The sequence below is a fragment of the Psammomys obesus genome, unplaced genomic scaffold (genome assembly GCF_907164565.1).
Source record: "Psammomys obesus unplaced genomic scaffold, mPsaObe1.curated_primary_1811, whole genome shotgun sequence".
Classification (NCBI taxonomy): domain Eukaryota; kingdom Metazoa; phylum Chordata; class Mammalia; order Rodentia; family Muridae; genus Psammomys; species Psammomys obesus.
The window spans coordinates 3,797,708-3,825,471 of NW_026596085.1; the positions used below are offsets into that span (position 1 = coordinate 3,797,708).

Below are 27,764 nucleotides of genomic sequence, written 5' to 3' on the forward strand. Positions count from 1 at the left end.
ACACACACACACACACACACACACACACACACACACACACACACACAGGTTAGAAGCTACCGAAATGCCTCTGTTAATGAAATAGCTAGGAAAATTGTGATAATGCCACCCAATGAAATATCATGCAGACCTACAAGCTAACCACAAAGCCTCAAGTATGCATGACTCGTCTCTTAAGTTTAGCAGCAAAGCAGAGAAAAAGTGCACCGAGTCCACTAACGTAATGCATAAAAAGGTATCTGCATTGTTACAAGTCAGGACACTCTGCCACTGGGAGGCTGGTGCCGCAAGAAAACACAGCAGACAGTTGAGCTGGGAGAGGCACTGTGTCCCGGCGGCCTTCAGGGCACACACACGGCTCTTCTGCTCGCCCCATTCTGTGAGTCTGCCCTCCCGCTCGCCTCCTGCCTACCCTCGCTATCAAGTTAAGCTGGAGAGAATGCAATTTCTGCCTATTTGGTTGTTCACGTTCCTTCCACTGTTCATAGTTACTATTATATTTTATTTTATTGAGGCTCTGCAAAATTCCTGCTTCTGCTCACTTATTTCTGAGCCTTTATCTCGAGAGAAAGCCCCTCGGACAGTTTTTCTGACACAGATTCTACATTCTTGATCCACGTGCCTCTCTCCTCGTCTCCTTTCTAGCTCGCTCACAGTGAGGCCCTACCTCTCTCTCTCCTTTGCTAATGCTCTGATAAGGGAAGAGAGGAGAGATCAGTCTAACGAGCAACAGCAAGTTTTTCCCACTAGGGCAGAATGGGAGGCCGTTGTGTCTCTTGTGTAATAAGGTTCGCTGGGGGCGAGAATGTTGAAGAGTCCTGGGCCTAGCATGCACGCAGCCCCTGCCTAAACAGGACATAGAGGCTCCTTCCCGAAAACTCAGCACTTGAGAAGTATAAACGGGAGAAGCAGAACTTCACGTCTTTGCCTATGTACTGAGTTTGAGGTCAGGCTGGGGTTATGCAAGACCCTGCTTCAAACAAACAACAAATAACAACAATAATAAACAAAAAACCTAGTTCACTGAAAATTGGAGTTGGTGTGTATTTGTAATCCCTAGCACATGGGAGGAGAAACTCAAGTTTAAAGCCAGACTCTGTCTCAATAAACACGGAAGATTTCAATGATTACCTGTTGGCTTGATACCACTAAATATTCAGCTCATCTAATATTATTGTATACTGTTATTTCACGCTCACCAAACCCACTCCTGACTGTAACTTCGCTATCTCTCAGTCGTGAAGCACAGCCAAGCGACACGGAGTTCTGATCCACTGAACTCTAGCTACATATTCTTCTGGCTCTGTTTTATATCATTCTCTATGAATGAAAGATGCCCAAAATATCAAGCGTCGAGCTTTGCAAGTGAGAGCTATGCCGACGCTCCTGATTTGGCCCCGCCTGGACCACCCCACCAACCGGCAAACATTTTAACACTCATGGACTCAGCAGCTGAGAAGCCAGGTTCTCCGTGACTCCCCCAGCGAACAGCCGCCCAGCCACTGTCATACACGTAACTGACTACGTGGAGAATTTTATTTTGAGGCAAGTGTGGACAACCGCCACAGGAACTGTGCTTTCATCACCCTGCTGTTTCCATAAAGCGGGGAATGTCCGTGAGCACGCTCCGGCAGCCTGTTTGCTCCTGCGCAGCAGCTGCCAAGAAAACCCACACCTTCTGCCACGACTGACTGCCACAGAGGAGGAGGCAAGGGGCAGCGTGTCGTAACTGTTCTGCGAAGCGGTTCTTTCATGTTTACGTTTTCTGTAGTTCTCTTTGGGTATTTTCCCCTGAATGCTGAGTCAGCCCGTCTTCACTCCTAAAGGCCTCCGCCAAAGAAGTCACCCTCATCGGTGCCCAGGGCCCCTGGGAAGCCCAGGTGGGTACAGCAGCTGACACCTCTGGTGGGCTGAGCAGATGGGGGCCTGAGGTATACTGGCAAGAGCAGGGCACCGGAACCACATAACTGGCCGTAAACATACCATGGTAAGCCACCTCTCCAGCCCAGTTTATTTCATACAGAAACCTGGCCATTAGGTCCCACAAACACTTACCACACATCTGTGCTCTATTAAAGCATGGCTGAGGCCAAGGGCAGCGAGACAAAATGCTCTCTTTACAGCTTCATAATTCCCGGAGCCCTATTCACTTGTCTCACCCGAGGCAACCTCGAAAAATCAGACTGTTAGCTCCATTACATCACAGCCGGAAGGTTGGAATCTGCAAGGCTGTGTTACTTACTGAAGGTCACACAGCCAAGAAACAGAGCATTCGGGACCAAAATCCGGGGATTGGATTCTTTATTCAATGGTCTGTTTTACCATATCATCCTATTTTTATCCATTGCTGTCTGGCTTTTAATTACAGGGTGTTTTCAGACCAATGGTGCACATCACGAGAGAGATACATCTTCCTTTGCTTATATAAATCTTTACTGTTGATGTCATGAAGAGAAGGACTCTTGAGGTTACTTCATTCATTTGTTCATGTCGTTTGTTTCTGAGACAATGCCTCAGGGAGCCCAGGCTAATTTCAGACTTGCTACAGAGCCTAGGCTAGCCTTCAACAGCTGATCTTGTTTCCGCCCCCTAAGAACGGGATCAAAGCGTGTGTCGTGTGCCCTGCACAGCTGCTTAATTCTGAAATCATTTTCACCTCTGGTTACTTGTTTCTCCCAAATAATGTTTTAACTTACAGACACTTACTCCGTTGAATCAGATAGTTTTGTCAACAAAATGAGTAAGAGCTAAAGTTTTGCCTCTTTCTGGGGCAAGCTTTTGGGCTCTCGGCCACCTCCAGCTTGGAGTTACATTCTCTATCCTGCAGCGCTGCCCGAATTTATTTCTAATCACACTAAAGATTCCTAGAAGAGAGCGACCACATTATAGTTCTGGGAGTGTGGCCAAGATTAACAATATTTGTTGAATGGAATTTAAATCATGGTCGGCCCTGCTAGTCCCTAAATGGGAAGCATTAGCACTAATGGGGAAGCTTGAAACCGGAGTAAGAAAGACCAGGGTAAAAAAGCAGGTTCTACCTCTGATCTTGGGTCAGGTCACCAACCAAGCCCCGGAGTAGCTCTTGTTAGAAAATGGGGGGTTTCAATAACCGAGCCCGAGGGTCCTTGTAGCAAGCAGTTCAGTGAGCACAGTACAGAGCGCACACGACCGTGTGTGCTTGCTACGACCACACTTCCTGTGGTCTCTCCAGAGGTCCTTCTCCTGGGGAATGTGACGCCACCTTTCACTGCTACACACAGACGGGTCAGAGTGCCACAGCAAACTACCCGGGGAGCACCCACCACAGAAGCCTGCGTTTGCTCGAAGTAGCTGATGGAGCATCGTGGTCACGCTGTCTGTGTAACGTTTCTCTTTTCCTCTCTCGGCGCACTCTTACTTCATTTGTGCCAGTGTTAGCTGGTGAGTGACGTTCGCTTCCCATGAGATGTTATTTTGAGTAAACGAAATCCTCAAAAATGGGAGTGTGAAATGCTCTCAGTATGGATCAGAAGGATGGCGATGATCCCCAGTTTGGAAGGTATGATGGCATTCAGGAATTCAATTACATGACCCCTCAGGCTAGTACTGCGCAAAATGAAAACAGACCCCTACCATTTATGCTCCAGACACTAAGAGGTTATCATGATAATTACGAGCATCGTTTCAGCACATGGGAGTTTTCAAATCTGCATTTTTTGGGGTGTGTGTGTGTGTGTGTGTGTGTGTGTGTGTGTGCGCGCGCATGCGCGCGCGCTTGCTATGTTTGCATGTGGGTATATATTTGCATGCATGGGGACCAGAGGTCGATACAAAATGTCTTCAGTAGCTCTCTACCTGAGCCGGGAGCTTGCAGTTTCACTTAGACTGGCTAGCCAGCGAGCCCTCTGGGCTCTGCCCGTCTCTGGAGAGTACTGGGGTTACAGGCATGTGGGTCTAGTTTTGTATGTGGGTTGTGCACACTTGGAACTCATGTCCTTATGTCCAAGCAGTAAACTCTTTACCCACTGAGCCATCTCTTCAGCCCCACAGGTTTTTAGAAGCAAATTCTAACCTGTGTATTTTATCCCTGAGACCGAGTTTGGAATACGAAAGAAAAGGTGCAGTGATGCAGTCCTACAAATTCAGCATTTGGATGGCAGAGATAGGGAGATGGCCAGTTTGAGGCCAGCCTGGGTTACACAGCAACAAAAGGAGGAAGAGAAGGAGCCAGAGGAAGAGGAAGAGGAGGAGAAGGAGAAGGAAAAGGGAAGGAGGAGCATGAGGGGGAGGGGCAGGAGGTCTGTTTTTATCAATGTATCATTATGACAAAGAAGAAAACCTTATTACAGCCTTCAGGTTTCTCCGGTGGATTTATTCTTTGAGCAGATTTGCCTTCCAATCTTTCTGCAGTAAGCACCCAGCATTTTCACGATTAGGGAAAAGGTCCTTAATTATTATTATTTTCATTTCTCATTGAAAAACAAATGGTGGTGAGGAACAGGGCATCATGAGACCTTCTCAAAAGCTGGCCTTGGGAGGACTCCCAGTGTTTCCCAGTGAAATTCAACAAAGGATGTCAAGTCCTGACCTGGGCCTGGGAATGCAGACTAATGCCCAGTGAAGACTCCATTTCCATCGTGTGCCTCATTTCCATCACACTGGTGTGGCTGTCGGATCACTGTAATTCTCACATTATCTGCCTGGCACACTGTAGGTGCTTAGTAAATGCTTGCCCAATGAACCGCTCTAGTGCCAACATAGGTGGCAGTTGTCAGCACCTCCCCCACCCCATTGAAGGTACTTCACTGCCTGCTTGAGAAGTACAGGAGGGTCTGGCTCTCTAGAACGGAGGTGGGTGATTATTAAATGTGAACCACCACTAACAAGAAACTCTAACCAGCTAGAACTTTCCAGAGTATTTTTCTCATCATAAAAGTACTGCAGAATAATCGAGTATACAGATAAGGAAAGAAAAGAAATACTTTTAAAAACCACTGGTGACATAGGAATATAATTTGTTCACAGAAGCTATACAAAATATATAACTTATATATTTATTTACCTATATATATTTCTTTTACAAGAATCAGAATTTACCATTTTGTAATTTTGATGTCCCCAAATAGTACCCTTCCATATTATTTTAGATAGCAATATAGCAGGGCTTCTTAAACTTTTCCACTCATGACCCATTATTGCCTTATACATTTTTACAAGACGTATGTATGTATGTATGTATGTATGTATTATGTATGTATATATATATGCTAGGTATGCAATCTGAAAACATACTGGGATAAAACTTTTCTATTAAAACAAGTTTTGGTATGTAATTTTAATACTTACTGGAGATGACAGGAAGCTTGCATTGCAATGAGATGAAGGTGGTTCTTTCATTTTCACAAAAAGAATTCCATCTGGGGGCTGGAGGGGCAGCTCACTGGCAGAGACTGTGTGATGCTCTTGCAGAGGACCAGAGTTCAGAGATCAGATCCCAGCACTCGGAGGGCTCACAACTGCCTGTAACTCCATCACCAGGGGAGCCAATGCCCCCTTCTGGCCTCTGAGGGCACTTTCTCTTTCTCTCTCTGTCTTGCTCACTCGCCCTCTTGCTCTCTCTCACACACACGATTTAAAAAATAATTAAATCTTCAAATCATGGCAAGTATTTGACGCTGAGAGACACTGTCACAGGTCAGTCAGTATTTATTTTCTGAGTTGATTGATGTTTGATCTATCACCACCAGTGATGATAACTATTTTGCATAAACACATAATACAAAATGGCAGAAGTATGTTTAGGCTACTTTGGAAATTCTATTCTAATCCTTAGTCAATTTTTGCTTAATTATTTTTTTCATGAAACGCTAGTTGGCAATTCTAACACCAACATTTAAAAACAAACGACCACAACATAATCCAAACATAGAGATTCAGTACCTGCATGCTGAGGAACCACGGTAGGAGAATATTAAATGTTTTCGTTTTTCATAATTAGACCATTATGTTTCTATATGAGCAGAAAACCTTGTACATGCAGCAAAAACACCGCAATTCATAGCATACGCTAGTGCTGAATATGAACTGGGGTGTTTCGGGCAGCATTTGCTGGTGCTGCATGGCAGGACAGCATCAAGTCTGCCTGTTCGGAACCAAGGCTGCGGTGACGTCACACAATGCAACACGGGCGGGCGCTGCCAGGCACCCCTCGGGTTCACTATGTATGTACTGCGTTGTTTACATATTATTATCTAGAAATATATAATATATTAAATCTATGGATATAGAATGTGTTTCTAGATTTATATGTTATTATACGTTTACCGAATTATATTATTTCTAAATTAATGTTTTTGTTGTCGTTGCATGTTCAGAAACCAACCCTGACACTGTTGCTCACCCTCCGTCGCCACCCACAGTCGAAGAGGTTCAGGTCCAGCCAACCCAACTCCGCAGGGATTTTAACAGGCTGGAGCCAGTGCCACTCAAACCTCGAACAGGGAAGCGATCGCTGTTACCCAGCGAAGGCTCCATGCCGCAGGGTCCGAGCTAGGCACGGGACCAGAAAAGCCAAACCCTCAGAGATGGAGCCACTTCCTCCTGCTCAACAGCACCCCAGGCGGAGTCTGAGTCTTCCCTGGAAATTCATCTCCACCAGGGAGAGTCCTGGGACAGTGCTGTGACCCTAGCAGACCCTGGACAATGGCCACAGAGCAGCAGGGGCCTGCCCACACCGGGAAAGGCTGCTGGAGTTGGGTGGCAAAGCCTCACGTTTCCTGCGGGTCAACACTTGGGTAAAACCGCTGTTGTAGCAGTCATACGGAGGCTGGGGATACAGGGGGCATCAGGGGAGCTGGAAAACCACGATGACCAGATGGGAGGAAGGAGAGGGCGCTAAGCCAGTTCTGGCAGGCGAGCTGGCTGCCCCAAGTCCCTCTTCCTGGGGAATGTTCGCAAGGCACTGCTGCCTTTTGCGTATTCTTATTTCTAATGCAGCCAATTATAACAGGCTTCATTGAGAATAAAAAAAAACAAAAACAAAAACAAACAAAACAAAACAAAAAACACGTTTCCAAACAGCCTCCACTTGTTCCAGAAAGGGCCCCACCCCACAGACCACGAGCTTTATAAAATAACCAAGAAAATCAGCAGTTTAATGTGTTTGCAGCTGATAGAGTAGTTACGAGAACGAAGAGAGAACAGACCGCAGAACGGCTATAGCAGGGCCCACCAGGGTCCAAGACCACCACACCTGCACGGTCCACAGCAGCCACAGCAGCCAGGGCCAACTGCCAACAGACCATCAAGCGCAACAGCTAGCGAACAAACCAAAGCTCAAAGCGTGACCGCCCCCCTCCCCCCGAACTGGAGAGCATCAGGTGGGCGGCGCGCGAGCATCTCCCCAGTTGGACATACGCAGAAGTGTTGCGATAGGCCCAAAGACCGAGCCAATCAGAGTAGAAATCTCTCCGGTCTTTCTTTAGTTTCTACCATCCTATAAAAAGCCCCTTGGATCCTCTCCCGAGCTCTTGCTTTCTGCAACACAGCTTTAATCTTCTCCTTTAAGCCGCATCTCCCTTCTAAGCGTACCCTTCTTGTCTGTGAATTTCTTTTGAGTTTGTGAGACAAGGGCCCAAAGCGGAGCCACTGACTCATTTGAAGCTCTGAGTGACCCTTTTCGTCCGGCGCTCTAACTCCTAAATTATGTATATCTATTATGAGAACGCTTGCTCTCAGGGACACTCCCTTTCCTGGTCCATTATTGAGTGCTACCTGGCAATAAGGGCTCCCTAAGCGTAATTTCTAGAGAAGAGAGTGCCTTAGGCATGCACGCGCGTGTACACACACACACACACACACACACACACACACACACACACACACACCGAGAGAGGTGAAGGGGAGATTCCACTGGATCACAGAAAACTTGCTAGTATCAAAGGAACTAACATAAAAACCACACATAGGCTAGAAAATCCATAGTATTAGTAAAAATGACTGTGTTGTTGTTAATCTTGCTTGTCACATTAACTAGATCAAGTAGGAGGCAGACATGCCCGGCAAGCCTGGGAGGGATATGCAAGACGAGAAGACCCAGCCTGATGGCAGCACGGATGAAGGCGGTCTGGAAACCAAGAAGCTTTTACTTTTTGCCTGCTGGCCCCTGCTTTTAAGAGCAAAGTCCTCCACCCCACCACTGCCATCACTGCTGTTGGATTCCTTTGCTAATACCAAAACCCAGCTCCTTCATTCAGGCTTCCAGCATGGACTGAAGACCAGTGGAACACGGAATCCCCTGAGCCTTCAGGACCAGGCTGGGGCTGCCGAGACACCCAGCCTCACACACTGCACAGCTGACAGGTTCGCAGCCTCCCCGGTGTGATGACAGCTTACAACAGACTACCAAGACAGTCGTATAAACCAGAGCGAGAAGAACCCAAGACTGCATCTCAACCACTGCCTCCAGCCAGGAGCGGTGTCTGAGGCCAGGAAGGCGCTCCATGATCACACCCATCTCAGCACGCTAGATTCAAAAAATCAAGTCACATGTCGAAGCCACTTCCTACTATCCACTGGAGTCATGATCAAACGGTCAAAAATACCAGTAGAAAATACCACACGGACAAGACCAGAGGAACATCCATCTGTCCTATTTTAGCGCCTGAGACGGCACCGGCCATCTGTCTTGGTGCTCCTTCCAAGTTGGAGGAAGAAACTTCTCCGTTCTGTTCAACTCAAACTCTTCAAGCGGAGCCTCAAGACCATTTTCAACACATTCCATTTCCAAACAGTTTGGAGTAAAGCTATTTATCATCTGGGTGATGGGACAGTATCAAGGCACGGGGTTTCGGGGAACAGTGAGTGATGGAGTTATAAAAGAGAGAGCATCTAGAGGCCTTCAGGTGTGGCTGGGTCCAGGACTCTGCCGTTCGTCGGGCCCCTCCGCTTTCAGACAAGCTTTATGACTCGTAAAAGAACAGCAGACTGACGCCATCACCATCTAGAACTGGCCCCTCTACCACAGTGACCGTGACGGAGGAGAACACTACCGTCACAGAATTTTCCTTACAGTGGACAGGAGATGCTATGGTTTGATTATGATTTGAGTGTTTGTCCCCCCCCCCCCAATTCACGCCATAGGAGCCTGACCCTATGTGACTGTGTTAGGGCAGTGGGGCCTAATGTCAAGTAATTCTTGGAGCATCACACCTACAAGGGTCTAAGGCAGGGCTCGAGGGGCCTCGGGCGCTAGAGCTGTTTTAAAAAGAACAAACCTGACTCCTGGACCTGTCTGGCACGCTGTGGGATCACTTCCTCTGTCACCCTGCCACAACTCCATCTACCGTGCTGTGAGGAGCATGGGGGTCTTGTCTAGAGGTGCAACTGAGGGTGTGGCGTGACCCTGGATATCTAGCCTCTGTGACTGTGAGCGCAATTACATTTCTTTGGGGGGAGAAAAGCACCCTCTGGGGGTATTTTGTTATAGAACTAATGTAGGGATGTTAGAAGATGAAAGTTTAAAAATGCCTGAAATAAAAAAAAAAAAAAAGTATTATCTTCCATAACATAAGGCCATACTTTTATGCCATTATTAAAGGCAGCTTTCTCATCTCCGTGCTGGTAAACACACAACTTTCACCCTGGTCTCACACAAACCTGCCTGTGAGTTTGGGTTCAGCTGTTTCGTGCATCGGAGTGATGGCATGATACTCCTGCAACTTGCCTTCAGCTATAGCGTACCGTCCACTCTCCATTTCTTAAACAAAACACCCATTTTAGATCATTTTGTGGTGGTTTAAACAGCCTTCCTGGTCTCCTTCCAATAGGATGTTAGTAAAACACTGCAAACCCGGGGCACCTATGGGTCAGTTAAATAGTACTCCTTTAATGTCCATTTCTAGGTTATTTATCATTCAACCTGGTAACCATGAAGGCTTTGAGACCAAGTCTTTTGAGGAGTCAGGGGGTGTGGTCTGACAGAAAGTCTTAACCTATTTCCCTGGGGAAGTGAAGAATTAACCCTTAGAGCCCCCCAGGCTGGATGCTTTCGGTAAAAGCCAATCTTGAATGAAAGTGAAACTAACTTGAATCCCGTGGCTCTCTCTTGAAAACACTGGAACCGGTCCACAAACAGGTTACCACAATACGCTGGCCCATCACCCATAGCCAAAAACTCAGGCTGGGAGTTTTCACTACATTTAAGGGTGCCTGGGGGGAGGGGGTAATCATTTCAGCTTTTAAGTAGTTTAACCAGTCACGTGCCCTGCTCCAGCTGTCTCCCCAATATTGCCTCATTTTTATTGCTTCCCTATCCCTTCTACCGTAGTTACCATGTTTTGTAGGGACAGTAATTTATTTATTTTAATCCGCATACAACGGCCAAATGGATCATTTGGCTCAATCAAATCCCGTCGCTGAAGCCTTAAACAAAAACGGATTTGTAATCGTACAGCTCACCGGCCTCAAGCTCTCTGCCTCATTTTCCCATGGCCTTGTCCAGCTTGCACCTTCCCAGCATGCTAGCTCAGACTACTGGAGCCTGGTGGCTGCGTGGCCTCTAGGGGCCAAGTCCTCCTACGTAGCCAACCTTTCCGATTAATCCTAGTCCCGGAGCCGCCAGCATGACTCCGGATTTTTGTTTATTTATTTTATTTTATTTTTTTTAAGGCTAATGCCCTTATCTTTGCACTCCAGCCGGAAGGTCTGCTCAGCCTTCTTTCCTGCCCCTTTGCTTCTAGAATTGGGCCCGGTGCCTCGGGCCGCCTTCTCCGAGTTAGGAAAGGGGCTCGAACTTTCCCAGGGAACCGAGGGGCGTCCCCGCGGCGCCCTCGCACCCCCACCCCCCGCCAAGCCCCGGTGGTGCCGGAGGGAACGCGCCGCGGCCCTCGCTCCTGTCCTCCTCCTCCTCCTCCAAACCCGGGCGGGGACCCCGGCAAGCACCCGGGGCACAGCGCCCGCCAGGCCCCTCGCCCCAGCCCCTGAGCCGGGCTCCGAGGTCGGGGTGGGGTGCCACCTGCGGGCCACCGCGCGCGGGGCTCCCCGGCAGACTGGGCGGCTCCCTACCGGGCTGGGCGGCTCCCCCGCGGGTGCGGGGCGAGGGGCGCGGGGCCTGGGGGTGCAGAGTCGCAGGCCTCGCCGCGGTCCCACCCGGCCGAGAGGCGGCGCGGAGCCCGCACGGGGCCGCCTCTGCGATTGGCTGCGCCCCCCCTGCTCCGCCCGCCGCGGCGCCCGAGGAGCGAGGACGCGGGGACCCGCCTCCCGCCCGCTCCCGACCCCGGGCGCGCGGGATAAAAGGCGGGCGGCGGGCGCGGGAGCCCGGGCCCTGCAGCCTGCGAGCGCCACCGGCGGGCCGGGTGCACCCGCCGCCCACCCCGCTCCCGGCGCGGCCGAGCTCCGGTGATACCTGCAGCCGCCGAGCGCAGCAGAGCCGGGGATGCCGCGCCGCCGCCTCGAAACTCGCCAAAGTTGAGAGGCTGCCGCCCACCGGGAGCAGGAGGGAAGGTGCGAGCGCGCGGGGCGCGGACCGACTGACGGACGCGCGGACCCTCCGAGCGCACCGCCGTCGGCGGCCTCTGCCGAGCCGCGGCGGCTTCCCAGCGCTGTGAGTGGTCCGCTAGACCGACGGCTGGCTAAGTATTTCCGTTCAATTGTTTATGGGATGCGATTGTGTGTTTGTGTGTGTGTGTGTCGGTGGAGGAAGTTAGGGCAGGAGGCATCCTTTAAACAAACAAACAAGCAAAGCCCCCTGAGCTCCTGATAGTGAGACGGTTGCATTGAGACAAGGTACCTGGAAAGCTTACTGAGTTGGAGGATGGAGGAACCTAGGGGGAAAAAATGCATTTAACAGGTTCTTTTTTTTTTTTTTTTTTTTTTTAAAAAGGCTACCCTGTTGGCAATGAAAAGGAAACCATTTCAAAAGTTAAATGGAACGAAAGTAAATAGTACGGAAGGGTTAACTAGTGGCAGTTAACTTGTGCTTTCCTCCCTTTTTAAATATTGTCAGCAGATTGGTGGGAGGCTGAGCTGGTGAGAAGCGACCGGGAGAGGCTCAGAGACAACCATAATGTGGTTGAGGCTCCACACACTGCCCACCCTGACTGGAGCTGTCAAACCGGGTTGCAGAGAGCTGCTGTGCTTGTTGCTCATCGCCGCGATGGTGAGCCCCAGCGCCTCAGGAGCCTGCCCCTCTGCTTGCATCTGCGCCACGGACATCGTCAGCTGCACCAACAAAAACCTGTCCAAGGTGCCTGGGAACCTCTTCAGACTGATGAGAAGACTGGATCTGAGCTATAACAGGATTGGACTGCTGGATGCCGACTGGATTCCCGCGTCCTTGGTCAAGCTCAGCACCCTGATCCTAAGGCACAACAACATCAGCAGCATCTCCGTGGGCAGTTTCTCCACAACTCCAAATTTAAAGTGTCTTGACTTATCGTCCAACAGGCTGAGGTCGGTGAAAAGTGCCATGTTCCAGGAGCTGAGGCTGCTGGAAGTGCTCCTCCTTTACAACAATCACATCTCCTCTCTGGACCCGGCAGCGTTCGGCGGCCTCTCCCACTTGCAGAAGCTCTACCTGAGTGGGAACTTCCTCACACAGTTTCCTATGGATCTGTATGTCGGGAGGTTCAAGCTGCCCGATCTGACCTTTTTAGATGTTTCTTATAACCGAATCCCTTCCATACCAATGCACCACATAAATTTAGTGCCGGGGAGACAGCTGAGAGGCATCTACCTCCACGGGAACCCGTTCGTCTGTGACTGTGCCCTCTACTCCTTGCTGATCTTCTGGTACCGCAGGCACTTCAGCTCCGTGATGGATTTTAAGAATGACTACACCTGCCGCCTGTGGTCGGACTCCAGGCACAACCGTCAGCTGTCCCTGCTCCAGGACAGCTTTCTGAACTGTTCCTACAGCGTCATCAACGGGTCCTTCCATGCGCTTGGCTTCATCCACGAGGCTCAGGTTGGGGAGAGAGCGATCGTCCACTGTGACAGCAAGACTGGCAATGGAAATACCGATTTCATCTGGGTGGGTCCCGATAACAGACTGCTGGAGCCAGATAAAGACACGGGAAACTTTCGTGTGCTTTACAATGGAAGTCTGGTCATAGAGAACCCTGGTTTTGAGGATGCTGGAATTTATTCTTGTATTGCAATGAATAGGCAGCGCCTGTTGAATGAAACTGTGGATATCATGATAAATGTGAGCAATTTCACCATCAGCAGATCCCATGCTCACGAGGCATTTAACACGGCTTTTACCACCCTCGCCGCCTGCGTGGCCAGTATAGTCCTGGTACTGCTGTATCTGTACCTGACACCGTGCCCATGCAAATGTAAAGCCAAGAGACAGAAAACCATGCTGACCCAAAGCAATGCCCACTCCTCCATCCTCAGCCCGGGCCCCGCTGGCGAAGCCTCTGCTGATGACCGGAAGGCAGGTAAAAGAGTGGTGTTTTTGGAGCCCCTGAAGGATACTGCAGCGGGACAGAACGGGAAAGTCAAGCTTTTCCCCAGTGAGGCCGTGATAGCCGAGGGCATCCTGAAGTCCCCGAGGGCGAAATCGGACTCAGACTCGGTCAATTCTGTGTTCTCAGACACACCCTTTGTGGCCTCCACCTAACCGTGTTGCCTGTGTCTGTCCCGTGTCGTGGTTCACTCTCTCCCTGTTTAACTTCGTGTGGTCCCACAAAATCAACAGCAGGACAGAAACTGTTTTGTCTTTTGAGAGAAAACCAAATGGTGTCTTAAGATGGTTGCTAGGAAGTGAAGCCGAGCACACTGGTTGCTCACTGTGCTGGGGAAAGATGTGGTTGATTTTGAGAGTTCAAGTTCTGGATAGCAGCTTCAGCTTAGCTTTCAGCGATGCTGCTGATGCCAAGGCTGGCCTGAAGGCAGTGTGACTGGCCATTATCCCTCTATTCAGTTACCTTAAAGGAAAAGCAAAGCTATATGCTGGCACTCTTTAAAAATAGACTCTGTTGTCTTACTAGAACCAAAGTTGAGCTTTTTTTAAAAAAAACATTTTTTTTTTTTAAGAAAAACACTAGTGGCTTCTTTTATTTTTAAAAGAGGCGGAAGGGAAGAAATGGTTATTTATAAAGCATTAAGTTGGCATAGAGGCTTTTCAGCCAAAATCACCATTTCAGACCAGAATGGACAGACTCTAACAACATCCACAGCTGTGCCACATCCTACGTAGTGCAAAGCAAGTTGTGCAGAAAGGTGTCGTTGTTTAGCTGTCTTCCTTCTCCGCGTTCTCTCTGCTGTATCCAGGTACAAATGATCTCACTATTTGTTGTCACGAACATGTGTCATACCAAGATGTCCAGGTAACCCCCTGCTTGTGTATATGTGAAACCCAAGTTATATGACCTGCTAAATAGACCCCGATGTACTGTGCTTTAGACCTTTAAATCAGCGTAAATACATGTGCTCTGTGACCTGACGTCTGAGTTGCCTGTTTACAAATGCAGTCCAAGATGTTTTATGTGACTAGATGGTACAGCAAATGCTTCTTCAAAGTTATTGTTATTACAAAGGGACTTTATCTTTTAGTGTGTGTGGGGGGCGGAGAGCCAGCTTTAATATGCTCTGATCAGATTGTCACTCTGCATCATGGTGTATGACTCTGATATAATGCATTCCAGCCAGGTTTGGAAGACACTTAAATTCTAGTTTTAGGTCAAGTGAGTGCCCGGGAGACCTGATTATTCTCATATCTGCCAAGAGGTAATCATGTGCCTCTCTTGGCACTAAAATGGAGGGCTCAGACCAATTGATGCTTCAAGTTCCTTCCCATATTAGCATCTGGTTTCCCTGTAGCCCCGTACTACCATATAGGAGGGGAAATAGGGGTGGGGTTAAGATGGGCTTGCACTATAGTTTACAGGTGCTTGAATGAAGGAGGCTCAGAGAGAATCATGGGTCGTGTATGACCAAACAGTGAGCAAATGACAGGAGCAAAGGAAATCCCAGGCTCAGTGTGCTCCCTGGGGAAGACGGGATCCAGAGGACCTACCACCTTTAGACACCCATGGGCATGGAGAAGGGATAAAATCAGACAAGAGTAACCGAAGGCAGGGAAGAAGCGGCTAGGCATCTTCTACGGAAAGTTGGGCATGGTCAACAGTGGCACCTTACAGACGCAGATGAGGATGGAAGGTGGGTGGTACCAGTGGTCACTTATTGGGGACACAGTTGGCAATAGTGGACGCTTGACGGCTGCCTGCGTGCTGTCGGGGATTCTCTGTAGCAGACTGGTCAGCAGGGGGTTAAGGAGCAAGTGGTCACAAGGCCCTTCCCCAGGGGATAGAATGCAGAGCTGGAACTCCGTATAGGAATGTGACCATTATCACGCAGCATTTAAAGTGACCTCACAGCTTCTTAAATCCCCCACCCTGTACAGAGTCCTTCAGAGCCACATTGCCTGCCAACATTTTATAGTAGTTGCAGCCATCTAAGTATTAGAAGGTGCATGGACCTGGTATGACCTCGGGGGGCCATCTTTTCTTCCTTCGTATTTAGAGAAACCCCAACTCGGGCGGTGCTATGATTAGTTAGGATCATAGGAGCCCCGAAGGTAAGGGCATGGCTGTGCTGCCTCAGGGGTGTGATGAGACTACCGCCCCTTCAGCAATGTAACTGAAGTGGGTCCCTAAGTGGCTTCTCATCTGGATGCGACCCCTAAGGCCTTCCGGCCGCTGACCCCTAGGAACTAAGTATTTGTCTTGACAGAGAAACGGGGCGGTGCTGGGAGTGAGGTGGTGATGGCGTTCAACCACAGCTGCTTCTACTGCTTAGGTGCCAGGGCAGGGCAGGATAAACTTAGGCAGAAACCAAGGTAACTTTTAAACAGAACAAAACAACGAAATATCCTGAGTATTCAAAACTCTTGTTTTTCAAGCAAACGCAGGGACCAAAAAGATGGTGATAAATCCTGGAGCTGAATGTTGTGGTATGGAGTTCTAAGTGTCTGGGCATATCAATCTTTAAGCAGGAGCCTGCGCTCATGCATTTTAAGTACAGGAGCAAAATTAATGTGTGCTTTGTAAGTTTACCTCACTCGATACTTTTACATAATTTTCCTTCCAAGCACTAACCTGGGCTTACGCAACTGGGTTATTCTTTTAAGCCAGTGCGGAGAGATGGAAACTCAAGGAGAACTCCACCAGTTCAAGGGTGACCTTTCCTTCTTTCCGTTTTCCAAGATTTACTTCTATTATTTCATGTGTGTGCTCACGTGCACGGGTGTGTGAGCATGTGTGTGAGAGAGTGCGCATGCAAGCATGTGTGTGCGTGAAGGCAGGTACCTGTGCAAACCAGAGGGGCCCAGGTCCCTGGGGCTGGAGTTACTAAGCTGCCTCACTTAGGTGTGAAAACGGGAACTCTTGTCCTCTGTAGAAGCAGTGCACGCTTTTAGCCAACAAGCCATCTCTCCAGCCCTGATGGGAGACTTCCTTGGGTTTCGAATATTTTCACTGAAGCAGAGATTCCAGCTTCACTCTTTTCCACGTGTGTATAAAATAACTGTCATTTTCATCTTAAAACGTTAGGGGTGCAGGGGTGGGGATTCGGGAGGTAGAAGCCAAGTCTGATGACCTGAGCTGGGATCCCCAGAACCCGGGCAAAGAAGTGCACACCGCAGCCAAGCCCCCAGAATCCCAGAACGCCCCTATGGAAAGATGAGAGGGAGAGAAGAGACCCCAGAAGCTGGAAGGCAGCAAGCCTGGCAAACAAGATGAAGGGCAGGCCAACACCAGCGCGAGGGGGTTGTCCTCTGCTTCTGCACACCCACTGTGGCATGCATGCACCCAGCTCCCCACCCCAGCACGCAAGTACACATACACAGAGCGCACACACACACAGGACCAGCATCCTGAAAGGATGGCCTGAGAAGGCTTTACATGCAGGCAAGGTTTCTGCAGTACACCTCACTGCCGCCCCAGACGAAGTTCAATATTTAATTTTTAGTTTTGCTTGATTAAGCATAGAAAAAAAATGAATTTTATTTTCCAAATAAGCTTTTCTCCCAAATCATTAATTAGAAAAAAAAAATGGGTGAAATTCGTGAGGGTAGATCCGATGAGGAATGGGCAGCGAGGCTGCCTGGCTGAGACCTGAGAAGACGTGTGTTTGGGGAGTCCTACTAAGCGCTGTCCAGACTGGATCCAGCTGGCGCCCTCAGGACACCATCATTCCCTTTGCCACAGCAGAGCTGCCGATAACAGCTGCGGATCCCGGACACCTTCCAGCTTCACCTGACTTACCAAGCCTGCTAGGCGGTGAGTCCAGGGCCAGGCTTCTCCATAGACTCTTAGGGGAAAGTAAGATCAACAAGGGTTTCCCACCCTCCCAAACAGGATCTAACTCGGGGAGTTTAGGGTGGGGCCTGCCAATCATACTGAAGATATTTTGTTAGCATGTAATTCTACCTGATTTGATGAGACACATGCTAAGTGTGACCATAGCAGATTTCATGTGCCCTGTCAAAATACAGATTTCTTGTTAATGGATTTGCTAATAATAATAATAAAAAAATCTTAGTCCCCTAAAATAGACTAAATTTTTTTTTAAACCAAGATTTTGGTATGCTAACTCTAGATGGACCTGTGAGGAGAGCACTGGCTGGAACTTATGGCTTGTGTTTTCTTAAATTATGAAATCTAAAATTACTTTGATATGGCAACATCCCTGATTCTTTCATTTTTAAGCTATTTTTAGTCTGGAAGCAGCTATAACAGATCGGGTTTGTGACAATGAGCACTGAGCCTTCTAATTTGATTAGCTTATAGCACTGTTAGCATAGATCCCAAGGAGTTTGAGAGCGGGTTCCATTTACAGAGAACTGAAATGTCATTGTTCTCCAATATGCTAGAATATTCTTCTTTTAAAAAGACCCACTAGAGCTTTTCCCGGTTCCCTCCTTCCTCCTCTTCCCAAGGGCAGCTCCAGGTCTGTGATTCTTATTTCTCCTTATAGTAGTGTATGTGGAGAGGTTATTGGTTTGCTGTATCAGGTAATCAAGTTGTTTTTATCACAATAATGATGAAAACATTTCTCTTTAAATACTCATACCGGTATTTTCCTGGAATGGCTTTGTAAGGCATGGGGTATGGACAGGGTTTCTCTAGGTCCCAGTCTGCTTTCATTTGCTTTGATAACACATGACCAAAAGCAACCTGGGGAGGGAAGGATTTATTTGCCCTACACATCCTGATGCGGTTCATTACTGATGGAAGTCAGGGCAGGAACCAAGGAGGAGTGCTGCCTACTGGCTTGCTCACCATCGCCTGCTCAGCCTGCTTCTTATATGTCCCAAGGTACCTGTGTAGTTGTGGCACTGCTGACAGTGACCTGGGCCCTCCTATGTCAATCATCAATCAAGGAAGTGTCCTACAAACATGCCCACAGGCCAGTCTGATTGAGGCAATTCCTTCTTCGGGGTTAACTCTTCTCAGGTGTGCCAAATTGATGAAAAACTAACCAGCAACCCCTTGTCTACTTCCTGAATAACCGAGAGTATTGTCTGTGGGCCGTTGAGACTTGCAGATAGATTTTAGTAAGGACAGGGGTAAACAAAATGATTAACCAGACACTTTAACATGCGAAGATGGCATTTATAGTGGATTCCTGTATTAGGCAGCACACCAAGCAGGGTTGACTTGTGGCCCCTTCCTCATCACAGCGTCGTGAAGGAAGGGAAGTCTGGCAAACGGAGAAAGAAGCTCAAAACAGAAAGAGTGACTTTCCCAGGCAACCCAGCTAATAACTTGTTTTAAATCACATAATCTCTAAAAGGAACTCTCCATATTCTCACACGGACGTTTTCCTGTAAAGTGTCTTTGTAGGGCGTGAGCCATAGGTAAGCTTTCAGGGACAGTGAAGACCGAAGGTGGCAGCCTGGGAAGATGGCAGAGGGTGTTTTCTGCATGAGCTGCCTGCACAGCCAGTCTGATCGGTTGGCGAGTGCCAGGCTTAGTGAGGATGATCTCAGACAAGACGCTGAAGAGCTACCGAGGAAGACCCAGCATGGACCTCCGGCTTCTACGTGCATGTGCGCAAACACATACACGTACCTTCAAAGGCACACGTGAAGAATGTGAAGAAATTAACGTTCAGGGAAAATGTGTGGAGAAGGTGAATCCGAGAGCGTGAGTTATAATAAATGCGGACACAATCTTGAAAACAAATGTGGTACAAATAGCAAAACTGGGAGTCCATCCGGGAGATGTAGATTAGGTGACTGTCTTAATTACGTCTTTGTTGCCCTGACAGAAACCATGACCCCAGTGCTGTATAGAAGAAAGCATTTAAATTGGGGCCTCACAGTTCCAGAGACCGCGGCCATCGTGGTGGCCAGCATGGTAACGGGCTGCTGTTGTAGCAGTGAGAGCTTACATCTGACCCACAAGCGCCAGGCAGACAGAGTGAGAGAGTGAGAGACAGATAGAGACAGACACACACACAGACAGAGACACACAGAGACAGACAGACACTCACAGAGAGAGATACACACAGACAGAGACAGGGAGAGAGGGTGGGGGACACTAACTGGGAATGGCTTGGGCTTTTGAAACCTCCAGTGACACTTCAACAAGACAACAAGACTACTTTCTCATCTTTCCCAAACACTCCGACCAACTGGACACCAAACATTCAAATATGAGCCTATAAGGACCATTCTTTCTTAAACCACCGTGGTAGCCCAGGCTTGCCCAGTCTACTGGCTCATTAATCTGTTTCTACTTCTCCCATGCAATCACTTAGCAGGCAAAATAAATCCCCGCTTTATCACTATAAATTATATATCAACACACTTAAATGAATAATTAATTTTGGTATTTTGAAATTTTAAAATTATTCTTGATTTGTTTGTTTTGAGACAGGGTTTCTCTGTGTAGACTTGGCTGTCCTGGACTCTGCCTCTCTGAGGGCTGGAATTACAGGTATGTGCCACCTCGCCCAGCTTATTCATGATTTCTAGAGTAAAAGTTTTGAGGGAGAGCAGAAATTTTGTTTTAAACTCCCAGAAAAAAATTGCTCCCAGTATGGGCAATTAAGACCTTTTTGGGGATTTCCAACTAATTTTAAAATTGAGTTTCTCAAATATTTAAAAATTATTTTACGAGGTACCACTGCTAACTTACTTTATTAAAAGTGTCTATTGGGTAATCTAGCTGAGAACCGAATGTATTTTCAGGAAATGTTTTAGCGTCCATGGGATCTCTGTATCACAGGATGAAGGGTCGCCACATTAGTCGCGAATAGCCGAGGTTACTAAGCATTGCCAGGGCTGTAGGATCTACCATAAGGAACGTATAGAAACTGTGTTGCCCTCCTCAAAGACATTTTGGTACAGAGAGGGTCTCTTAGTGGGCGTCAGTTGCTGTGATGAAACACTTGACTAAAACCAGCATCGGGAAGAAAGCACCTATTTGGCTTAAATGTCTCAAGTCACCATCCATTGAGGGAAGCCAGGGCAGGAACGGAGGCGGAAACTATGTCTCCTTAAGGCGTACTCAGCACAGTTTCTTACAGCACCTAGACCACCAGCCCAGGGGTGGTGCCCTGCCCACAGGAGGCATTCTCAGTTCAATTTCCCTCTTCCCAGATTCGTCAAGGTTTGTGTCAAGTTGGCAAAAACAAACCTGCCCAGGGGAACCAAATAGAGCTGAAGCAATTCAAGAGTGATCAAGGTTGCCTCCTAGTGACCATAACAGCCAGTAGGAGGTAAAGCCAGGAGACGATTGGCAGACACCTTGCCTTAGCCACCGGGGTTAATGTGAAGAAGACTTGGACACTATTAAAGAGCCCCTAGTTCAGCGGTTCTCAACCTGTGGGTCGCAGCCCCCTCGGGAGGGGTCAAGCATCATATTACAGTTCATAACAGTAGCAAAATTACAGCTATGGGGTGGCTCTGAAGTAACTATGGTCAGGGGCTCACCACCACATGAAGAACCGGACTGAAGGGTCGCAGGGTTAGGAAGGCTGAGGACCACCATCTAGTTGCCCTGAGTGCTAGCTCCGCCAGGATCCTCGCCTGCTGGTGCCTTACAGACAAGCTGGTTGACGGTGTCCCAGAGAGTCACTCGATCCAGTCTAGAGGCCAGGCTAGCCCCGAGCCTGCACTCACAGCCCCACGCCTCACTGCCACCCACAGCATTAGAAAGCTTTCTAAACCTGTGCGGTGAGAAAGAGAACAGCAATCATTATTTCCTGCTAATGGCTTGGAAGTACCTTTCTTTCTTTCTTTCTTTCTTTTTTTTTTTTTTTTTTAAAGAGGGTGTTTTGGCAGTTTCCCAAAGAGTCTGAGGATCTGAGCCACTTGGCCTGGCCCCAGCCCGCGGTCTGCCTAAGATATTACGGTACGGCGCTTCTCAACCTTCCCAATGCTGTACTTTAATACATAAAATTGTTTTCGTTGCTGCTTCATAACCGTAATTTTACTACTGTTGTTAATTGTAAGGAAAATATCTGATTTGCCACCCCTGGACCCCCAAGAGGTCCTGACCCCCAAGCCAGAACGTTAGGCTGCAGTATCTTGCATCTCCACAAGAGGGCTCTGCTCTCGCTGCCCTTCTGTCTGGAGGCTGCCTTGCCTTCAGGGAGTGAGTGGTCTGGCTGTTTTCCATCCTTGCAGAGCCCCTGCCCACAGCCCCAGCCTGGTCGGCCTTCCATCAGTCCTGGCCTTTCTTCATTACGTTTCCATCTTCATGACTAGGGTCCTTATCCTGTACTGAACATCGTCTGTCTCTTTAGCCAAAAGCTTAGCACACAGTAGGCGTTTCCGTTTCCGTTTCACTCACCCATCCACCCAATAAACACTGTGTCAAATACCTAATAAGTGCCTGTCTTTGTCCTCAACCTGAAGAGCAACAACAATCAAACCCCCCCGGGGTTTCGAAGAAATGCAGAGTTTTGCTGGGAAGTAAATGTCTCTCAGTGTTGAAATGCTCTGACGGGGAGGTCGAAGAATTCCTGGAAATAATGCCTGTGTGGAGGCCTGGTGGGAAGGCTGTGTTTAGAGAGGTCCTGCGTGTTTTCCACAGCACCCTCCATGGGCATCCAGCCCAATCAAAACGCTGGAAGTGTGGTCAGATTACAGTGAGCCCCATCGGTAGTGGGCTCAGTAGCCCTTCGGGTGGGGTGCAAGTGTTCAGACCTCACTTTCTGGTCCTCTGTCCCTCCGGGGTGGAGCTGCAGGCCCACTGGCTGCCTCCTAGCTCTTCAGAGTGGCTCACCTAGCCCCGCCTGTTTTCACTAGGCTAAAAGGAAACGTTAGCTTCTGGTGTGTAACTGTGTGGGCTTAACCGGATCGTGAGGAAATAATTCCACTCCATTCAGTTATCACTCTATAGACCAAGAAATGCCCCAGAGCCAGTGTTTACCCAAGCCTCGTTGTAATTTAATTTACATTGCTAGTCTACATATTGACCTGATTAAGCCAGTTTTCTGAGAGTGCATGGCTTGGGTGGAAAGGGACAGAAAAATCCAGCTCTTAAGGGGAGGGTAACGTCAGACTGACGTGGAGAATTAACTTGCTGTGGTTTGGGGCTGCACTGTGCCCCAGCTCCGCCTGCTTGAGAACATCTCTGAAGCCTTCCTGCTTGAGCCTCGATGCCACAAAAGTCTTGTCTTACTGAACTGTTGCACACTGCAAAAGAATCAGTTTTTTTTTTTTTCACTCATTATTTCTTTTTCCAAAGAACGTATCTTGCCCGGAGGTGGGGGGTGGGAGGGAGGAGAAGAAATACAATAAAATATCTATGATGTGAGAGTTTAAAAGAAGTTGATTTTTGTTTTAAATTTTTTCTCAATTTTTAAATATTCTTTCTTAATTACAACCTTGGGGACGACACCAGCTTTCAATCTGACCTACTTCAAATCAGTGCAGAAAATAGCAAACATTTCCCCTTAGCAACCGTTTGTAATAACTTTGACTTTTCCCCAAAACCCAGAGGACGCACACTGCTTGAGCGTGTGCCAAGTCTGTTGGGAAGCCACTTGTGCTGTAAGTCTCAGTCACCCTAGGATCGGACTGGAAAAGCATACCACGGATCGTTACATGTAATTCATAGCAGGGGTCACGACTGCTTACGGCAGATGGTGACTGGAAGGGCAATGTGTTGTGGGAGGGGGGGTGTTTTGTTTTGCTTTTCCTCTAATGTAAATGGTCAATGATAAGCAGTTTAAGGATCTGGCAGGGATTTTTGAAGATGAAATCACAATAGCCACATACGGGGTCTTGAGTTCTCACAAAGAATCGAGTCAGACATTGCTTCACGGGGGATTTTTGCAAACTGGAAACGTGGTGGCTGGCCAGCCCCCTGCTGTCTGTCACTCAGCCTGTTCAGTTTTAAGTACCCCACACTGGGGGTGGGTAGGAGTGTCCTGGCAGGATGAGGCGTCCTACCCTTCTCTTGAGTTTGAGATGATGGTGGGATTCCTGCCGGGGAGTGAAGCCTCTTCCCACAGGGTATAAGGATCAGAGATGTGCGCAGGGACATTTCTAGGCTTCCGGGCTGACAGCTCCATCTCTCCTCATTCTAGAAACTGTTTAGAACCTAGGAGCTAAGTACTTAGCTGCTGTCAGACCACCTTAAAGATAGTCCGCCGCATGTGGCCCCCGGCTCCTCAGCTCAGCGGCATTTAGGCAACACTCCTGTCCAGGCGCATCTCCATGCAAGGGTTAATGTTGACCCGGAAATGTCTTCTCACTTCTTCCCTCGCTCTTTCTCATCTCAGCCAAATGGCAGCGCCATTCGTTCAGTTGCTCAGGCCCCAATCTTGGATTAACTCTTTTATCCTACACCTGACCTTTGGGGACATCCCCTAGGCTCCACCTGCTAATTACACTTGCCATCTGACCAAGTATAATCTGTTTGCTTCCTCCATCTCATCCTTCGTTCAGGTGTCAGTTCCTTGGCGGGGACCCCCGCTGCTTCCATCATTGCCCTTCCCCGAATTCATCACAATCACGTCCACACACACGGCACATTTTGCTTACCTCATGCCTTAGTTAGGGGTTTATTGCCGTGACGCAACTCCATGACCACGGCAACTCTTACAAAGGAAAGCATTTAGTTAGGGCTGGCTTACAGTTCAGAGGCACAGTCCATCATTGTCATGGCAGGAAGCATGGCGGCAAGCAGGCAGACATGGCGCTGGAGAAGGAACTGAGAGCGCTACATCTTGATCAGCAAGCAGGAAAAGACTGTGACAACACTGGCCAGGCTTGCGTGTCTGAGAACTCAGAGCCCACCTCCTAGTGACACACCTTCTCCAACAAAGCCACACCCACTCCAACAAGGCCACACCTCCTAATAGTGCCACTCCCTATGGGCCTTTGGGGGCCATTTTTATGGCCACCATGGAAATTCTGCAAAAGTCAGGCTGTTTATCTGTTTTGTTAATCACCGTGTTCCCTGCGCCAAGAACAGAGTCTGGCCTAGCAAGCTGTAAATATTTATTCGTAAATGAGTGAATGCATGAATTTCCAGCAGGAGCTATATGACTGCCCACTGATGTGAACTCTGAGGGATGGCCAGGCCTCATAGGCACATACTGTCCGCAACACAGTTGACTTCCACCTAACTAATTTTTTGCTGTGCCCCACAGTCTGTGACATTTCCTTCCCATGCCCCTCAAAGGAGCACACAATGAGTCTTGCCATATTCATGGATGAATAAGCTGTCTAAATACATCTAAGTACCCATTTAGCATATCCCACTTGTTTAAGGAGTCCCATTTGGTGTTTATTGAGACGATGTCATGCCGAGTATAGGAGAGGCAGGAAGCTGGCGCTGTCTCCTCTCAACATCTGCTAACGGAATAATGCCAATTAGCATGTGTCAAGGGCCCAAAAAGGAATCAGACTGGGCTGGAAAGGTATCAGGCAGTAAGTAGGCCTGACACAGTTAATAAGCTGTCTCCTACCTTTTCAGAAGGTTGTTTTTAGCATCCAGGCCTGTCAGGAGGAATGCTGACTGCTTGAGTACACCAATCGGCGTGTTTACTCAGTCACAGAAGGCCAGCTGTCAGGGATGACCTCCGTAGGGGTGTGAGTTCTGACAGGCCAATTAACTGTTCTCCTGTCAATATGTGGAAACTTCCAGTAACTTCCATGGCAACAGATTTTCTGAATTAGTTCCTGATATGAGGAGAAACTTTCATTATCACAGAAAAAAATTAAGCCAAAAAGGGACGGAGTAGGATGTGGTATATAGCCTAGGGCCGAGCCCTCAGAATATCTGCCACCTCCAAAGGGGAGCCTGGGGAGAATGGGGGGGGGGTGACAGTGGATGGCAGCACTGTAGGGACTGTGACGTGCCAAGCATGGCTGACCTTCAAGGATGGCGGGAAGTCTGTCAGACCACACACAATGTTCTCCAGAGCCCCTGCTGTTTCCTCTTCCAGCCTCTGCCTCTTTGCCATGTGGTGCCAAACCCAAGAGGCATGAGGCAACATGTAACGTTTACTAGGTCAGTCTTCTTGGAAGATTAGGTAGGCAGTTTTTCATATTTGTGTCATTGTCATTAGCCTAGTTTCCAGCTCCTAATTAAACCAAAGAAGACTACTTGAAAAAACCAAAAGAAACAAGGAGCATTGATTGGGCGTTTTCCGCACGCCAAGCCCTGTGCTCTGTGAACTAACCACTGTAATTCTCACAGAGACCTGGAGTTAAAGCACTACAAACACCCAAGAGAAACTCCAAGCGCAGAGAAATGGAGCAGTGAGCCCAGGTCACTGCAGAGAAACGGCCGAGGATGCTTCATTTAATTCCGACAACACATTCACGTAAATACTGTCATCCCATTTACATCAAGAAGATGAAAGAAATTAATCACTCAAAGCCTGTGCGTGATAAGAAGAAAGCTAAGATCAGAATCCAAGTTTATTTGGCTTCAAAGCACAGGCTGTGTGTGCTCTTTAAGACACACTCGTATTGATTTATTATTAATAGTCTACGCTTGGAATTCCCACAAATATTGTTGGAAGTAGGCATCCTGCTATGGCCCACGGGGGTTGAAGATCCTATAACTTAGTGTTATTTAAGAAACTGAAGATTGGGTCTGGGGCTCAGCAGTTGAGTGTTGGTATAGCATGTGTAAGGCTGCGTGTTTCGTGGCTTCCCAAGAGATATGAACAAATGGCTGTTCACCCCAGAGAGAATACTGAGGACAGACTGAATGAATGAGTCCATCCGAGCAGAGCTTAGAGAACCATTAACTTACTGGAGCCTCTGACAGGACTATGTGTGAGAGGTTACTTAACAGAAGGTGGGTAACTGCAAGGCAGATGCATGGTGGAGAGGGGCCACCCTAGCATGGTGATGATGGAGAGGACCACCCTAGCATGGTGATGATGGAGAGGACCACCCTAGCATGGTGATGGTGGAGAGGACCACCCTAGCATGGTGATGATGGAGAGGACCACCCTACCATGGTGATGATGGAGAGGGGCCACCCTAGCATGGTGATGATGGAGAGGACCACTCTACCATGGTGATGATGGTGGAGAGGCCACTCTAGCATGGTGATGATGGTGGAGAGGATACTCTAGCATGGTGATGATGGTAGAGAGAATACTCTAGCATGGTGATGATGGAGAGGACCACTCTAGCAAGGTGATGATGGAGGAGAGACCACTCTAGCATGGTGATGATGGTGGAGAGACCACTCTAGTATAGTGATGATGGAGAGGACCACTCTAGCATGGTGATCATGATGGTCAGACCATGATGATGATGATGGTGGAAAGACCCATGCTAGCATGCTGATGATGGTGGAGAGGTGCACCCCAGCATGGGTGCTGACACACGAAGCTTCATTCCTGGAGCCCCCTTTCCAACGTGCACGCAGCTGCACTGTTCCCCAGAGAGTGTCTCCTACCTGTGATTAACCACTTAATGTTTTTAAAACATTGGGGAGAGGCCTCAGAAAATTTCTTAAGCTTTTATAGGAGGTTTTCATCTCTTATATAGTATATATGCATACAATTTTCAACCCTTATAGTATATATATGTAAAACTTTCATCCCTTATACATATCTATAAAATACATATATGTAAAATTTGGACTGAGTTCCTTCATTTGACCCTAACAGACCAAACCATAATGGAATCACTAATGCTAAAATTCCAGGAAGGCAAAATCGCTTAACTTCCTGAGAAATACGGAGTGTGTGTGTGTGTGTGTGTGTGTGTGTGTGTGTGTGTGTGGAGGGGGGTGGGATAGAGAGAGAAGGGGGAGAGAGAGGAAGGGGAGGAGAGAGAGAGAGAGAGAGAGAGAGAGAGAGAGAGAGAATGTTAAATTCCCCAATGGTGCCTACAGTAAGGAAGTCCTTCCCCTTTAACCTTAGAAGAAAAGAACTTCAGGACAACCCACCTGCTTTTTTCCTTTCTTATTGCCTTTTTAATGTTTTCTGTCTGTGGTAATCTTCCAGTGTTTCCCTGGTCTCCAGAGCTGCCTGGTTTGTGAATCATTCTTTGCTCAAACTGTTAAATTTATTTTGTCTGAAACTCTTCTTTTCTGTTAAATAGCATTCGGGTGGGGGTAGGGAGATGGGGAGTTCCAGGTTAGCGTGGCTCTACTGAGTCCCAGACTAGCCTGGTGGTAGTGCTGACTGTGGCTGGGATGGGAGAATGCAGGAAGAAAACCAAGAGAACCAATTAGGTGGCCCCGCCAGCTGCCCAGTAGCAGCACGAGAACTGAACTTGGGAACAGTGCTTAGTCTTTAGTATTTAATAGCTGAATCAGGCAGATCATTCAGACCCACATAGA

The 27,764-nt window shown here is 48.3% G+C and overlaps 2 protein-coding genes across 10 annotated transcripts in view; one reads left to right on the forward strand and one right to left on the reverse strand.

Annotated features, from left to right (window-relative positions):
- Window positions 1–11,423, reverse strand: part of Pced1b (PC-esterase domain containing 1B) — a 122,554-nt gene extending 111,131 nt beyond the window's left edge. For 4 of the 6 annotated variants that reach the window (XM_055627142.1, XM_055627140.1, XM_055627141.1 and 1 more), the window contains exon 1: window positions 11,044–11,110. The gene's annotated coding sequence lies outside the window, so the exon portion shown is untranslated. The other 2 variants (XM_055627143.1, XM_055627144.1) reach the window with 2 other exon arrangements.
- On the forward strand, window positions 11,332–14,428 carry Amigo2 (adhesion molecule with Ig like domain 2). 4 transcript variants are annotated; one of them, XM_055627134.1, is made up of 2 exons: window positions 11,332–11,613; window positions 11,984–14,428. In XM_055627134.1, exon 2 carries the CDS (start codon window positions 12,044–12,046, stop codon window positions 13,601–13,603), a length of 1,560 nt encoding a protein of 519 aa, XP_055483109.1. In that variant the 5' UTR covers window positions 11,332–11,613; window positions 11,984–12,043; the 3' UTR covers window positions 13,604–14,428. The 4 variants fall into 4 exon arrangements, with proteins under 4 accessions (XP_055483109.1, XP_055483110.1, XP_055483111.1 ...); XM_055627135.1 differs by having other exon boundaries at window positions 11,987–14,428; XM_055627136.1 differs by having other exon boundaries at window positions 11,332–11,581.
- Window positions 14,429–27,764: the final 13,336 nt, after the last annotated feature.